This window comes from Lactuca virosa, chromosome 8 (assembly GCF_052849685.1).
Source record: "Lactuca virosa cultivar CGN04683 chromosome 8, Lactuca_virosa_CGN04683_v6, whole genome shotgun sequence".
NCBI classification, from domain to species: Eukaryota; Viridiplantae; Streptophyta; class Magnoliopsida; order Asterales; family Asteraceae; genus Lactuca; species Lactuca virosa.
The window spans coordinates 388,979,073-388,995,674 of NC_136433.1; the positions used below are offsets into that span (position 1 = coordinate 388,979,073).

Sequence of the window (16,602 nt, forward strand, 5' to 3'; positions counted from 1 at the left end):
GGGCACGCTCATTCCCGTTTTGCCCAAAAGCGTATTCCCTCTTCTCTATTCTATTTCGCGAGACAACATCTTCTTCCCTCCTAACCATCTCCGACGACCTGCAACCCTCCGCCTCTACTCTTGCCACCGGCCAGTCACCGCCTCCGCCAGAGCCGTTTCCTGCGCCGCCGCTGCTCCGCCCTCCATCCCCGTTAATCTCGTCGATAACAACATCAGGTACGCCGCCGCCTGCTCCGCCCTCCATCCCCGTTAATCTCGTCGACAACAACATCAGGTAATGGTTCTCTAAAATCGACTTTCTTCTAGGGTTAATTTATGAACCTATTTCTGAAATCGGTATTGGATTGAAGTATACACTTGAAATCGTGATGCTCTTTTGGGTCTGCTGGATTGAAGTCTACACATGAAATCGTATCCCTTAATTTGCTGTTACCTTTGACACATGATTTTGAAGATTGATTCCTTTCCATCGGTTGTTAGGATTGTTATTTTTATGAAACTTGCTATGGTTTTTTCTAGTATCAGCAAGTGTATTTTTGGAATCAATGGTCTTGATTTTTGCTGATGGAAAGTTGTTTTGATAGTGAATCATTAGAATCAAATCACAGGTTTTAAATCTTTATTGACTTATTTTTGAAAATGGGTATAACAGGTTGATGATTTCATCAGCAGTGGGTTTGCTTAACAAGTTGATGTGTTGTGATGAATGCATAACAGTTCGATTTGAAGATACTTCATGAAGCTGAAGATCTTGTTGGCAATTAATTATTTTTTATAGGTTACAAAATGGTTGGTTTTCACATGGTGACATTAGACAGGGATGAAATTTGGTTGATCGGACTATTGTAACAAGAAGTAGCATTATATTTCTAGTTATTAGATTATTATTGCATTCTATTTTTCTATTAAAAGATTGAAAATAGAATGATAGAACTTGTTATAGTTTTCAAAGTATGATTCCTTAATAAGAAAAATGTTGAAATTATGTTGTAATTGAAAGAAATCATAAAGAAGGGTAAAATGATTATTTTTATCATTCAGCACAACAAATTCAGAGGTTCCAACAAAACAGCATTTGAAAATTCAGATCTTTAAAATTCAGACCCTCTTAGAAATTCAGACCTCTTAAAAATTCAGATCCTGTCAAACAGGAATGTCAAACACGAAGGGAGTGGAATTCCCGACCTAAGTTCTTTACTTCGCTGACACCCTTTTTCTACAATAAATGGTGGGTTTAGCGATGAGATAATGCCATGGAAGCAAAGCTGTCGTCGGTTGTTAAGACCCTAAAACCTTCCCCAATCCAACAACTATCTTATCTAGCTGAACGTAGCAACGCCATTAACCTCACCGAAGGCTTCCCTGATTTCCCGGCACCTCCCTATATCAAGGCCGCTGCCGGCTCCGCTATCACCTCCGATTTTAACCAATACAGGTCTGTTAGATTCCACTTGTTCCAGAATTAGATCCCTAGTTTTAAGTTTTATGGCCGAATTCATCATATCTTTAATCGGGAGTTAGTTTCAGTGTGGAATGTGCAACCAACAACACAGTCCGTGACGATTATTTGTTAAATAATGAGCATTAAAGAAACAGAATCTCAAAATATATTTCCAGACACAAACAAAATGTCCACCTACAAAACTTGGCCTCGTTCAATTTGAAAATATATTGAATACAACCAATAGTCCAATACTACAAACCACTGCAAATGACAAACAATAGCCCGTGTTACACATTAACAAATTACAAATTAACAAATACATATATATTCATTTGGACTCAAGTAAATCTGAACATTCGGCGCAAATGCAATTAAGAGGTGTTTGGACTTGGATGTTTGTGCAATATTAAATTGATATCACAACGTTCAAAATAGTCCTAAAATTGGGGGATAGTGTAATAAACTATCTCATTAATTTGTTTTCTTCAGTCCAAACATCCAAATCTGATTATATTGACGATTAATAATAGAAAGTTCAAATCATAACCAGTTTTTACCCAACATTCCAAACAAGTTATTGCAACTCTTGTTTACTCACTTAGAAACATGAATAAAAAAAAAGAGAATTTCGTATATCGTCTAAATATCGTATTTGCCCTTAGTAACCTTTTAAAATATGAGATTTGCTCAAATCTATTTTTTAGTAGTTTTTAATATTTAATAATAATATTTAATATTTTAAAATCATCAAAATTGAAAAGAAAAACAAAATGGACGATTTTGCCCTTAACTCCTGAAATGCAGGATTCGTTGTCTTCCCTTTTGCCTCAGTGGTAAAAATGAGCCTAAATGGTTACGTACATCTTAAATGTAATGTTAGAACCATGCATCCCTAATTTTACCATTTTGCACAACATTTAAAAAAAAAGAAAAAAAAACTCAATCCCGATTTGGCTCCAATCCTGCAACAAAAAAAGTGTGAAATTTAGAATATTTGAACATAATTACTTATTTAGGAGAATAACATGTACTCATTTTACTAAAAGATTAAAATAAGAGTTAACTATATAAGTTAACATATAATAGTCATCGAATATTCAATATAGTATTGATCGATAAGATAATAAAATTGATAAATTTACAGTGACTATAATAACCAAATTAAATTGCCTATGTATTGGGTTTATGATAATCAAAGTGACTTTTAATAAGAGGATTATATTGAATGGCATGATCAACAAATAAAAATTAGAACATAAGTCCAATTGGGTAAAACTAATTCATCAAAAACTATTTGGATAAACATAAACCACCTTCCAGAAATAATAATCAAGCTATTCATAATATCACCAGAAAAAAATAAAGAAGAAAAACATTAAATAAAGTCAATTGGTCAGGTTTTCTTTCCTTCCTCTTGGATTGTTTTTATCATTCATGATCAATATTTTTATTGAGTGAAATAGAGTCTATATTTGATGGGTGGTTTTCCATGAAGTAACTGCATATATTTTAATGTTCTTAATAAGAATGAATACAGAAGGCAGGTGGAAGTGAGATAGAAAATTGTTTGGTGGTTTAAATTGCAAACTGGAAAATGTATAGATTATCTTAAACATAATCCATATGTTTTTTCTTCGAAAGATATTCCTGATTTGCATAACTACAAGGTGTTATTCTTAAGACTGTTTCTACTCAAGATCACAATCACCGAGTTTATAATAATCCAGATGTTACAACTATTTTGGTTGAGTGTGAAGTTCAAATGCACTCTTATCAGTCTAAAAGTATTCAGTATTTATATGGATGTTATTATCATTTTCAGGATATTTTTAATATGAAAATGAAAAGGTTTGACGATTATAGTGGATATTATTTGGTCTCTACACTGAAGGCTTATTGCAAATAAGGAAGAGCATACCTAGTGCTTATTAACGAGACTAAAATAAGGAATGTGGTGAGAGACAAAAGGGTGGGGAAGAAGGGCAGAGCATAAAACTGTGAAGATTTCCTGCGTTTTAGGAGTAAAGGGCAAAATCGTCCATTTTTTTTCTTCAGGTATGGAGATGTGGGGTTCCAGGTTCAGTTTATTCCAATGGGTTCGTTTTTCATATTTGCAACGCTTCCAGATACTTGCAAACTTATGGACGTATGTCATTCATGGAATCCATTCTATTCTATAATATCAATATGTTTTTTTTAACAATTATGACGGATTTTTCAGGTTGAATTTGTGGAGGAATTAATAAAAGAAGCTGGAGTTGTGGTTGTTCCTGGATGCGGGTTTTTCCATACAAGTTGAGAGAATGTGAATGTGGGTAGACGACACAATAATCGATATATGATCAGATTTGCTTTTGTTAATGTGAAAGAATGAAAGAAGACTTTGTTTGAATTGATTTAGAAAACTTGTATTCAGTAACAATGAAGAATACATATATATATATACAGAAGAGAAGGACAAACAGACTAACTAACTCATAATATAAAAATGACGAAAATACCCTTCTATCTAACTACCATCTAAAACTGTTTATAACAACTTTTCTAACTGTAAAAACTAACACCCCCCCTCAAGCTGGAGGATAGGGAACTACATGCAGCTTAGAAATAGCTTCTCGATGCTGTGAAGATGGTAGATTCTTGGTAAAAACATCAGCACATTGAGAGGTAGTTGGAACATGTGTTAAAGAAATGAGTCTTTCTTGAAGTTTTTGTCTAACAAAATGACAATCGAGTTTGATGTGCTTAGTTCTTTCATGAAAAACAGGGTTTGTAGCAATGTATATGGCGGCCATATTATCACACTTCAGGGGTATTGGAGCTATATTAGGCACTTGAAACTCATGTAAAAGTTTAGACAACCATGCCAACTCAGCACATATTCTCCTCATTGAACGATATTCAGCTTCGGCTGAAGAAAGAGAAACTGTAACTTGCTTTTTAGACTTCCAAGAGATTGGACTTCCCCCAAATAGAATGAAATAGCCACTTACTGATCTCCGTGTGATTGGGCATGCTGCCCAATCTGAATCACAATAAGCCTCAATGTTAAAATTGGAAAGTTTATTAAAAAATAAACCTTGATTAACAGTGCCTTTAATGTATTTCAATACGTGTAGAGCAACATCATAGTGTTGTTGACAAGGAGTTTTTCTAAACTGACTCAAGTGTTGTACAGTGAAGGCTATGTCTGGTCTAGTGTGAACTAGGAAGTTCAATTTGCCAATTAGTTGTCTGTACAATGTAGGATCATCAAGGGGATTGTCAATAAGTGGTAAAAGCTTAAGATTGTGAGGCAATGGAGTAGAAACTGGAACAGCATCTTCCATAGAATAGAGGGTAAGTAGTTCTTGAGCAAATTTATGCTGATGAACAACTAAACCGTTAGCCACCTTGTCAAACTGAAGTCCAAGAAAGTAATTGACTTCCCCCAAGTCTTTAATGCGAAATTGACTATCAAGAGTCATTTTTAAAGAAGAAATTTCATCTTGATCATCACCTGTGAGTAAAATATCATCCACATATACTGCTAATATAACAATTAAAGTAGCAGTCTTCTTAATGAATAGAGAATAATCATTGAGAGAAGGAATATATCCTTTTTGATGCAAAAAATGGGACAATTTTGCATACCACTGCCTTGAAGCTTATTTTAGACCATAGAGGGACTTTTTAAGTTTGCAAACAAGATGATCTGAAGTAGTAGAATAGCCTGGTGGTAATTTCATATAAACATCTTCGTGAAGATCACCATGAAGGAAAGCGTTATTAATGTCAAGTTGTTGAATTTTCCAATCTTTTTTAACAGCCAAAGAAACTAAACATCGAATAGTATTGAATTTGACTACCAGAGAGAAAGTTTCATGATAGTCAATGCCCTCTTTTTGAGTGAAACCTTTGGCTACTAACCGTGCTTTGTATCGATCTATAGACCCATCAGCCTTATATTTGAGTTTGTACACCCATCGACATGAGATTGGCTTTTTGGCCTTGGGTAAAGAAACAATATCCCAAGTATGATTTGTTTGTAAGGATTTAAGTTCATGTTGCATAGCAAGTTCCCAATGAGGATTCCCTTTAGCTTGATGATAAAAAGCAGGCTCAATTTCATGTTTAGAAACGTTGAAGGCAAAAGTAGAAATAGGATAAAGAGCAGGAACTTGAGGATCACGGTTGCACATGTTTGTAATAGTATGACAATAAATATGTGAAGAATCAACAACATTGTTGCATATGTAATCGCGTAAGTGCACAGGTGGATTATGAATTCTAGAAGATGTCCTTCTAGAAATAGGAGGAGGTTGAGGCTGAGAAGAAGAAATATTTTCAGTAGAAACAGAAATTAAAGGTGATGAAGATGTAATAGGTGTATCATTGGAGTTTGTAGGAAGAAAAGAATGTGGATTTTGTGACATAGTAGAAGATATGACATGTAAAGGAAAGATGTTCTCAAAAAACTTCACATCTCTTGCAATGTGAATGGCTTTAGTAGTAAGATTGAGAACCTTAAAAGCTTTCTGTCCAATGGGATAACCAATTAAGACACAAGGATGAGCCCTTGACATAAACTTGTCACGGCCCACAGTAGAAGTAGTGATGAAGCACAAGCATCCGTATGCTTTTAGCTGTGTTAAATCTGGTTGTTTTTTATAAAGAAGTTCAAAGGGAGTTTTGAACTTAAGAGAAGCTGAAGGCATCCGATTAATGAGATGGACAGCTGTCCGGACGCATTCAGACCAATAAGAAAAACCAATACCAGCTTGATACAATAAGGCCCGTGCAATTTCAAGTATATGCCGATGTTTTCGTTCAACCATCCCATTTTGTTGAGGGGTAAAAGGAGTAGATTTTTGATGTAGAGTCCCATATTTGCTATAGAATTCTATGCCTTCATGACTACACCCAAGCTGATAAGCATTATCAGTACGAACAACTTTAATAGTTTTTTTAAACTGAGTTTGAACAAAAACAATGAATTGTTTGATAACTCCCATTGCATACCCTTTATGTGTAACTATATGCACCCAAGTATGTTTACTATAATCATCAACTATAGTAACAAAAAACTTGAACCCATCATGAGATATGTACTTATATGGACCCCAAACATCCACATGAATGAGATCAAAAACAGCTTGAGATTGAGATAAGCTAGTTGGAAATGGCAGTTTATGATGTTTTGCTTTGAAACAAATCATACATGAAGCAACATCATCATCATGAGATTTACAACCAGGAATAAAAAGATGATTCAATTTGCAAATAGAAATGTGTCCCAATCGTTTGTGCCATAACAAAGTATTAGAAGGTTTTGTAACTACAGTTGCAGAATTACAAAAAAGATTGAATACAAAAAAGCTGAAAGACAAGGAATTACAAATGGTTCTGTGATCAAAAACATAAAGATCATTGACTTTATTTCCAAAGAGACTAAAAGAGAGTTTATTCCTTGACGAAGGGTCATGCAATAAGCAATGTTGATCAGTGAAAATGACAAAGGATTGGAGTTGCGAATTCAATTTTGAAATTGAAACAAGATTGTATTTGAAATTGGGAACATACAAGACTCCTTGAAGAATCAAGGAATCATGTAATTTGACATTTCCAGCAAAAGAAACACATGCATTAGTACCATTAGGTAAACCAATGAAATGAGGATGAGGTAATTTGGATAAAGAAAGAAACAAGGTTTTATTAGAACACATGTGATCTGTTGCCCCTGTATCAACTATCCATGAATAAAATGGTTGTAAAAGAGATGATGATTTGTACACATTAGCAGCAAACTTCTTGAAAGAAAAAGTACCTTCAGATTCCATGGATCCATCCATAAGAGAAGTTTGAGCAGAAAAACTAGAAGATGATGGATTGATATTGTTGTTTTGAAGAAGAATCATCAATTGTTGATATTGTTCTTGTGAAATACAGAATTGGAATCAACAACAACATTCTGAACAGTGGATTTTGGTTCTTCACGTTTGGATTTGGTGAATTTGAAATTTGCAGGGAATCCATGGAGACGATAACACTGCGATTTGGTATGACCAGGTTTTTTACAATGATTGCAAACCAACGATTTCTTGGACATAGAACTGTTTTCAACAGATGCATTCATGGCAATGATGTCGATATTAATTGAAGCAGAAGTATTAATACCACGTTGTCGTTCCTCTTGAAGAATTAAGGAGTATGCAGTGGATACAGTAGGAAGAGGCTTAGTCATGAGAATCTGACCACGTACGACTTTGTAAGAATCATCAAGGCCCATAATAAGTTGAATGAGGCGTTGTTCTTCAAAAAATTTGTTAATCTTTAATGCAGCTTCACAAGAACATGGTGGAATTGCTTGAACAAGACGCAATTCTTCCCAAATTCGAGTTAATTTGGTGAAATAGGTGGTGAAATCGTCTGAACCTTGAGAAGTCGAATACAGCTGTTGCTGAATTTGGTAAATCAAGGCGCCATCTGGTTGTTCGAACCTTTGGTTCGATTGAAGCCAGATTTCTCGAGCAGTAGTCAAGAATAACACGCTATCAGCAATGTTTTTGGATAGAGAATTCAGAATCCAACTTATCACCATAGAATTGGCTCGAAACCATGGAGAATACGAAGAAGAGGTAATTGCTGGTTCAGAAATTGTTCCATCAACAAAACCTAATTTGTTCTTGGCAGCTAGCGATATGAGCATTGATCGTTTCCAAGAAGCAAAGCCAATTCCATTAAAAGGATTGGTAATGAGAATAGAACTCGGATTATCAGAAGGAGCAATGAAAAAAGGATTAGATGGATCGATAGCAGAAGATCCAGTAGAAGAAGTTGAATCAGCCATGGAGGATCAAAACCTAATCTGATACCATGTTAATGTGAAAGAATGAAAGAAGACTTTGTTTGAATTGATTCAGAAAACTTGTATTCAATAACAATGAAGAATACACACACACACACACACACACACACATATATATATATATATATATATATATATATATATATATAAGAGAAGGACAAACAGACTAACTAACTCATAATATAAAAATAACGAAAATACCCTTCTATCTAACTACCATCTAAAACTGTTTACAACAACTTTTCTAACTGTAAAAACTAACATCTTTCTATGAGGGTGATGCTACTTTGACTTCTGCTGCTCATAACATCCAACAGCTAGTTGATGCATCAGGGCACCTCAAGCTTCTTTGAATCCATTATGGGGAATCGACTAATACTCGGTGTGATTTTTTGTCAGATTAACAACTTTACTTGTTAGAATACAGAAAAAAGCCCCAAAATGTGCAAGACTTGTTGAGTTTAGGTTACTATCATTGTTATAACACCACCTACATCAATGACACTCTGCATTTTAATCGTGCAAATGTTTTTGTTTAACTTTATGAATTAAGTTGGATCAATGCCAATGATTTTGTATAATATTGTAAATTGGATTAAATAATTGATGTTGTTAATTATGATCATAAATTTATAATATTAAGAAATAAATTGAAAAACATTTAGTAAGTTGTACACATTCAAATATACTTCAATCCTTTTAACTTACTCTCCTCATCTCATTTTTAATTAAAGTTTTAATTATATCTTATATCAATCGTTGAATATTTTTAGTTAAACTTTTAATTATATCTTATATCAATCGTTCAAGTTGAAGTTATCTACCCGTGTCCTAGCCCGTCGGTTTAAAATATTAAGTTGAAGTTATTTTAAAACTTTGATCCGTCTTAAAATAAAAATATTAAAGTTGTCAAGGTTGAAGAGGCCAGAATCCCTCCCTCCCAACCCTTTGATGCTGTCGGTTTAAAGAGGGCAGACCCGTGCTCCCTTCCTCCCAACCCTCTTTCTCATTTTCCATCTTTGCGTCCAACTCTATAACATATTCACATAACAAAGACGCACATTCTCATGTTGTTCATACATATTCAAATATTCATGTGAGATCGTATGACAAAAGCCAAAGTGTGGTCCTACACTTTTATAGCGTAGTAAATTCTTGTTTACCTCTAGCATTCCATTTTATTGAAAAAAAAATCGTAATTATCTTCCAAATCTTTAGGTATACGTAAGAAAAAATGTCTACTCAAACGGTTACGACATTTGAATGATTTATTGTTGTAAAAGAAATCATCGGTAAAGTAATCGCGCACTAGAAGTTTGTGTGCAGATTCACAATCCATGTTTATTGTAGTTCTAGTCTTCTTGATGACATTTGAACATTCAACTTCTTGATCCAATATGTTGGCTACCAATTGCACGAATATGTTGAAAAAACATGTTATCATGGGCCGAAGATGAAGGCGAAGAATCTTCCATATTTCAATTGTGTTTGTATAGGGTGTTTAAAATTATAAAATGGTTGTGTGAAAGTTATATAAAAGATATAATATTTATAGGGTTATATTGTAGGTAATAAAATAATAGAGTATAAAAAGAAAGAAAGTTGTAGTATGGAATATTCGATAGTTGTTAGTATTTAAACTTGTAAAATGGAAATATTAAAAAGAATGTTTCAACGATCAAGAACCATTTCTTCCTCTCTTTTTGGTAAGAGCGACCCACTTCACACCATGCGTTTAGGAGGTGGTGTTCATTTGGCCACAGGACTTATTGTCACGTTATTGACGTGGATAATATACGAGAGAGCCTTATAAAATCAACAAAGTAAGCCACGTGACTTTCTTACTAATTTATGTGGTAAATTGTTCCTATAATAATGGTATAAATCAGTAAGAAGTCAACGTCGTTACATATTAGGTGAAAAGTATAGGTTGTTGTGGTTATGATTAATGATTAAGGCTTAAAAATACATAAGTAAAAGTAAGTGGGCTAAAAGTGAGATTATGGAATAGTGTAGGGTCTGTTTTTGCAATTCATTGTCTCCCTCCTGTCTTTAACGAAGGAAGAAAGAGGAGACACTTTTGAGTTTTGAGTTTTGACTAGGAAAAATGTCGTCAATGGTGATGACGGAGACGGACGAACGGAGTCCCCTACTTCAAAATTCTTCTCACTCTGCCGGAGAGATCACTTCTTTTGCTTCACCGTCACCGGACCATCATGACGGACCTTCATCTGCTACTAGACCTACCGATCCTAAACAGCGCCTCGTCTCTCTCGACGTTTTCCGTGGTCTCACCGTTGCCGTGCGTATACCGCCTCCTTTATCAATTACAGATAATACTGCTAATTTGTTTCTACTGATTGTTAATTTCTATTTCTGTTTCTCTTAGATTTATAGGAAGCACAACAATAGAAAATCTAATATCGTTGCATTTACTACTTAACAGTTGATGATTTTGGTTGATGACGCCGGAGGAGCTTTCCCTTCGATAAACCATTCTCCATGGTTTGGTGTTACACTCGCCGACTTCGTGATGCCTTTTTTCCTCTTTAACGTTGGTATCTCCGTTAGTCTTGTATTCAAGGTATGTAATGTAGGCTTATGATTAGTACATGGTTTGATATAATAATATTTTTCAATATATTGATTTTAGTAATAGTTATTGATATTGCGATGCAGAAAGTTTCTAGCAAACCAGCAGCCACAAAGAAGGTTGTACTCAGAACTATCAAGCTCTTTCTCTTGGGTTTGATTCTTCAAGGTATTCATATAGTGATTGATATCATGGATTACAATTGTAATTCCAACAGATTGATGATGCATAACCTTATGACTTCACTTCATATCTAGTTATATGCTGATTTGACCTATAAGCTAATTGCTTGTATGTCCCTCTAGGTGGATACTTCCATGGACGTGATGATCTAACTTATGGTGTTGATGTCAACCAGATAAGGTGGATGGGCGTGTTACAGGTAGTTTAGATCAAGTAGTTGTTCTTCTTTGGGAGAAGGTGGATAGGATTAAAACCAAAAGATACTATTTCATAGTGTACCTATGTTTAAGAATTCACCTCACTGAATCACACTTTTTCATTCATACAGAGGATTTCAATCGGATATCTGCTGGCTTCAATAACCGAGATATGGTGTGTTAACAATAATGAAGTCAATTCGGCCATAACATTTGTAAAGAAATACTACATTCAGTGGTAAGTCAAAACTCCAAACCTAATTAATGCTCTTTTATCATGATGAAATGGTAGCTAATTATTTTCTTATTTTTCCAGGCTGTTTGTTTTTGTACTAGGTGTATTATACATGTCTTTGTTGTATGGTCTTTACGTCCCAGAATGGAGCTTTGAAGTGATGAATGAAAACTTTTCTTTATCAGTATCAGAATATGGGAAGGAGACTCAAATCGTGAGTACTACACATATATTTGAAAACCTTGTAAATCTAAACTGCATATCTATTATCTAACATAACATATTGATCTAATATTATAATAATAGGTACACTGTGGGGTCAGGGGTAGTCTAGAACCTCCCTGCAATGCAGTTGGCCTGATTGATCGGCTTCTCCTTGGTGAAAGCCATCTGTATAAACGTCCTGTATACAAGAGAACACAGGTCCCTGATTTAATAGATGTTATTGTTGTTTGTTCAGCTGATTTATCCAGTGATTATAGGAATGCAGTATCAATTCTCCAGATTATGGACCCCTTCCACCAAATGCCCCTTCTTGGTGTCTTGCTCCATTTGATCCAGAGGGCCTCTTAAGGTTGCTTTACATAATTGCAAATTATATCTTTTACATGTATATATCATTAATTCATTATCTCCTTTTTTTTTCTTCAGTTCATTAATGGCTGCGATTACGTGCTTCTTGGGGTTGCAGTATGGACATGTTATGGTGCATTATAAGGTATCATATTTCATTCCCGCTACACTTTATTTTGGGATTCAGATTTAATCATCATACTTTTGAAATATTCTTCTTAATGATATCAGGGTCATATGCATAGGATTGTTATATGGTTGGTGTGTTCTTCTTCTCTTCTTATCTTGGGATATGTTCTAATGGTGATAGGTGTAACATCCTTTTATTTTTTGCTACTTACTTTTAAATTTCAGTTGATATTGGATTTATATTTTATGCCACGTCATCTGTTCCAGGTATTCCTTTATCCAAACCATTATACACATTAAGTTACATGTGCATCACAGCAGGAGCATCGGGCATTCTCTTGATTGCTATTTTTTACATGGTAAGTTTGTGACAATAGAAGCTTGAGTCATTAGGTGAGTAAATGCTTATTTCCACTTTCCACCTGTGATGCGATGCAGGTTGATGTGATAAAAATTCAAAAGCCCACAAAGTTGTTTCAGTGGATGGGAATGAATGCTCTCATTGTTTATGCTTTAGCTGCTTGTGACATTTTTCCAGCAGCTTTACAAGGTGTTTATTGGCGTTCCCCTGAAAACAACATTGTAATTTTTCATCCATACATCACCATATTTCTTTTTCATATCAATATGTCCATGAAATTTATACAACATTTGGAATATATGCAAGGTTAATGCTACAGAGTCGCTTATTCAGGCCACACTTCATTCTGAGAGGTGGGGTAAGTTGGTTTTTGTTTTTCTGGAAATTATATTCTGGGGTCTTGTCTCAGGATTTCTCCATATAAAGGGTATTTATGTAAAACTATAAAAATCGTCAACAACTTCCCCCGTGTAATTAATTTTTTTCCTCTTTCAGTTGCTGATTGTTATTAGTTTGATCGTAAATGTTTTAAGAAAATAATTATGCATGTGTGAGATAAAATGTAAAACATTTGAGATCAGTGTACTCCATATGTTCCAGAAATGCAAGTTATTATTATTGCTTGATATATGTTATTGTACTTTACATATACAAGTCATTGTCTTTATTTATTTATTTTTTTTGTTAGTTTTTTGGGTTTGTAAAAGAGAAAAATTTAATCTACTTTCATACTCTTTGCAGATAGGTTTTAAAAATACATGATTAATTTACCTTTATGCAGTTTTTTATTTTCAAAAATATTGTTGGAAAAGTTATATAAGCAATTCGTAATTTGAAACAATGCCTAGTTTTAGTTTTGTTTTAATAAGTTTAAGAAATTTAATTGTGTACCAATATTCTAAAACCCTTCTAGAAAAACTGTAATATGTGTTGTCTAGAATTAGTACTTTTGGAAGAAAAAAAACCTATAACCGAACCGGATAATACCAAATATCATTTGGTAAAAGAATACATTATATTATATTATTAAATATATAGTAAAAATAATGATATTATATAGAATATAATATAATAAAATATATATTATGGGCCAATAACACATTTTTAGTAGAAGCAACAATTGAAAAAGGGTTCCGGATGTTTGGTTTTGTGCAAAATAGAGCCCAAAAGTTTCTTGGAAAATATAACCCAACTTTGCAGTCGGAGGGCGGAGCCCTAAACTCACGAACAAACGCCAAGTGTTTGTAAATGTTATCGATGAGATTGTCGAATAGAGCTTGGATTTTTACTGTAACGGTGTCATTTCCCTCTCCACTCCTATATAAATTCTTTCCAAATCTTCTATTTTGTTCTTATTCGCATTAATTTCATACAGGGATTATGTTTTGAGTTTGTGATTTGTGGTTCGAAATCTTGGAATGAGAGTAGGAGGGGTTTCGGAGACGAACACGTCATCAACTTTATCAGAATCTGAATCTGTTCATGTAAATGTATCTGCGTCTGTAACTGGTTCTCCATCTTCATCCACAGTAGCTTCTCCAAGTGGAAAACGGAGTAGGGATCCTGAAGATGAGGTTTACGTTGACAATCTTCACTCCCATAAACGTTATCTCAGCGAGGTAAGTTGTTTATATTTTGAGGGCACGAAATTCCGACGGATTATGAGGATCAGGTGAATAATGTCTGATTCTTGATCTATATTCAAGATTGTGCTAGATCGTACACAGTTTTAACCGGGTTGTCACTTGCAAATATGACTGGATTTTCCATCTTTTCTAGTATATCTGAAGAAATTTTATAGAATTTGGGGGTAAAGTAGATGAATTTGATCAATGAACCTTCTAGGCATTTTGGAAAAAATGATCGATGACATACTTGGATTCTCATGGCTATATCAATTACATCCCCCACCCCAATCGAATCACTTATCCAAATTGGGTGAGTTTAATTATTCACTAAATGAAAATGCGTTGTTGCTTGTGAACTAAAGCCCACCCTGTTAACTATTTGGCTATTGGATTTGTGATATCTTATATCAGTTGGAGGAGATTACGCAGTTGTTATTATTCTGTATCTCTAATTGATGATATTTTTCTTATTTAGGTGACAAAAAAGAAAACCATTGAAATTTTCTTCCATCATATCATCTATTTTGCCATTTCGAAGCATCTTTAGGTTTAGAGGGATTATGTGATACTAAATACTTATAAATCATAATCTAATAATAATAATAATAATCAAGATGTAGTAAACATACATATTGTAAGACATTTGTGGGACATTGTGTAGATAATGGCTTCCAGCTTAAATGGGCTATCAGTGGGAGACCCCCTTCCTGAAAACCTGATGGATTCTCCAGCAAGATCTGACAGCATGTTTTATCTAAGGCAAACAAACTCTCTCTATTTATCTTATTATCAAGAAAGAAAGAAACTTGAATTTGATAAAATTTGTTTTGGTTTTCTGATTTCAGGGATGAACTGCCATTGCAGTATTCACCAATGTCAGAAGACCTGGATGAGTTCAGATACTGTGAAAGCAATGCATGCTCACCATCACCATCACCATCACAAACAGATAGCCAACCAACCAGTCCAGTTTCTCCTTACAGATTCCAGAAGCTTCCAAGTACCTTCTCACCTGGACCCACCACCACCACCAGCAGTTACTACCCACCACCACCACCAGCTTCACAGGCAAGGCAACGGGGATCTGACTCAGAAGGGCGGTTCCCGTCATCTCCAAGTGACATATGCCACTCTGCTGACTTGCGGAGGGCTGCATTGTTGAGGTCTGTGCAGATGAGGACTCAGCCATCTCAGTTTGAAGAGCCACTGCCATTGCCATGCCCTTTTAATGTCAAGTCTTTGGTTCATGAGATTGATACCGAGTGTTCCATGCATGGAAAGTCTTGCAGGGTGTTGACCATGAACATCAAAGGAGATGATGATTCATGAGGCCACTCATTGGTTTCATTCTTCTATCTCTCTTCTTCATCTTCTATGATATGATATGCTTGTTTGTTTCATTGACCAAGATGAGGCACTGTACATGTTCGATCATTTTCTCTTTGTTATCTATGAAACTTAATTACTTAATTATCAATTAAGATTTAATTATAAAAGGTTAAAATTAGTCTTAGGCCAAGGTCTGGTTATAACTGGTTAAAGACATGGGCTTGATTTCAGCACCTTTAGTTAAATCCAAGGGACATCTAGGGTGGCAATGGGTTGTGTGGGTTGTGTAACTCGATATTCATTTTTGCCAATTCGACTTCCAATAATAGTTACTTATCCATGTTTTTTGAGTAATAAAAAATAATCAAAATATAGTAATCATTTAAATAATAATACTAAATAAATAAACATTAAAATATATTTAAAATATTTAAAATGGTTGGTGGGTTGTAAACTTGGGAATTTCAGCTCTAAACCAAACCATTTAATTTAACGGGTTAGACGAGTTGATCAATTTAATTAAACGGGTTGAAAATCTCAACCAAACCTGCTATCTATTAGGTTAGGTTGGCGGATTTCAGTTTTTTTTTCCATAGAGACTTGTTAATTAACAAGCAAACTAAGAGAAAACTTTTTCGAACGGTTATCTTTGTTTTTTAATTATTTAGAGGGTGTTTGACTTAGCTTTTGAAAGGAAAAAAATCATTTTTGTAAAAGTTGGAAAAGTTACGTGACTTTTCAAAAAGACGTCATTTCCTCTATTGTAAATGTTGGAAAAGTCATTATTTCCAAACATCTTTTTGACTTTTAGAAAAAGATAAAAGTGAAAAGTCACTTTAAAAGCTATGCCAAACACCCTCTTAATCATAAATCTTAACTATATTATAAAACATATTGAACTTTTCTTGAAATTTAAGAGTTACATAATTGATAACTTAATCTACAAATCTTTTATGCACAAAACCATTTATCTTTTTATGAACAAAAACTAATTATCTTAACTATATTATAAAGCATATTGAACTTTTCTTGAAATTTAAGAGGTACATACTTGATAACTTAATCTACAAATCTTTTATGCAC

The 16,602-nt window shown here is 34.2% G+C and overlaps 2 protein-coding genes and 1 long non-coding RNA gene across 5 annotated transcripts; all 3 read left to right on the top strand.

Moving 5' to 3' along the window:
- The first annotated feature begins 1,169 nt into the window (after positions 1-1,169).
- LOC145134407 (uncharacterized) lies at positions 1,170-3,908 on the top strand. Its single transcript, XR_013719132.1, has 3 exons — positions 1,170-1,435; positions 3,267-3,499; positions 3,666-3,908. It is a non-coding gene; the product is annotated as an uncharacterized LOC145134407 (long non-coding RNA).
- A 6,442-nt stretch (positions 3,909-10,350) lies between these two features.
- LOC145131753 (uncharacterized) lies at positions 10,351-13,190 on the top strand. 2 transcript variants are annotated; one of them, XM_079066407.1, is made up of 13 exons: positions 10,351-10,593; positions 10,738-10,875; positions 10,971-11,052; positions 11,190-11,266; positions 11,396-11,502; positions 11,581-11,713; positions 11,806-11,922; positions 11,982-12,073; positions 12,151-12,217; positions 12,304-12,382; positions 12,469-12,560; positions 12,640-12,783; positions 12,869-13,190. In XM_079066407.1, exons 1-13 carry the CDS (start codon positions 10,399-10,401, stop codon positions 13,007-13,009), a joined length of 1,464 nt encoding a protein of 487 aa, XP_078922533.1. In that variant the 5' UTR covers positions 10,351-10,398; the 3' UTR covers positions 13,010-13,190. The 2 variants fall into 2 exon arrangements, with proteins under 2 accessions (XP_078922533.1, XP_078922535.1); XM_079066409.1 differs by having other exon boundaries at positions 12,640-12,751; positions 12,869-13,056.
- Positions 13,191-13,734: 544 nt separating this feature from the next.
- LOC145131754 (pollen-specific LRR extensin-like protein) lies at positions 13,735-15,667 on the top strand. Of its 2 annotated transcripts, XM_079066411.1 has the most exons (4): positions 13,735-13,858; positions 13,938-14,181; positions 14,852-14,949; positions 15,036-15,667. In XM_079066411.1, exons 2-4 carry the CDS (start codon positions 13,981-13,983, stop codon positions 15,517-15,519), a joined length of 783 nt encoding a protein of 260 aa, XP_078922537.1. In that variant the 5' UTR covers positions 13,735-13,858; positions 13,938-13,980; the 3' UTR covers positions 15,520-15,667. The 2 variants fall into 2 exon arrangements, with proteins under 2 accessions (XP_078922537.1, XP_078922536.1); XM_079066410.1 differs by having other exon boundaries at positions 13,735-14,181.
- The last annotated feature ends 935 nt before the right edge of the window (positions 15,668-16,602 follow it).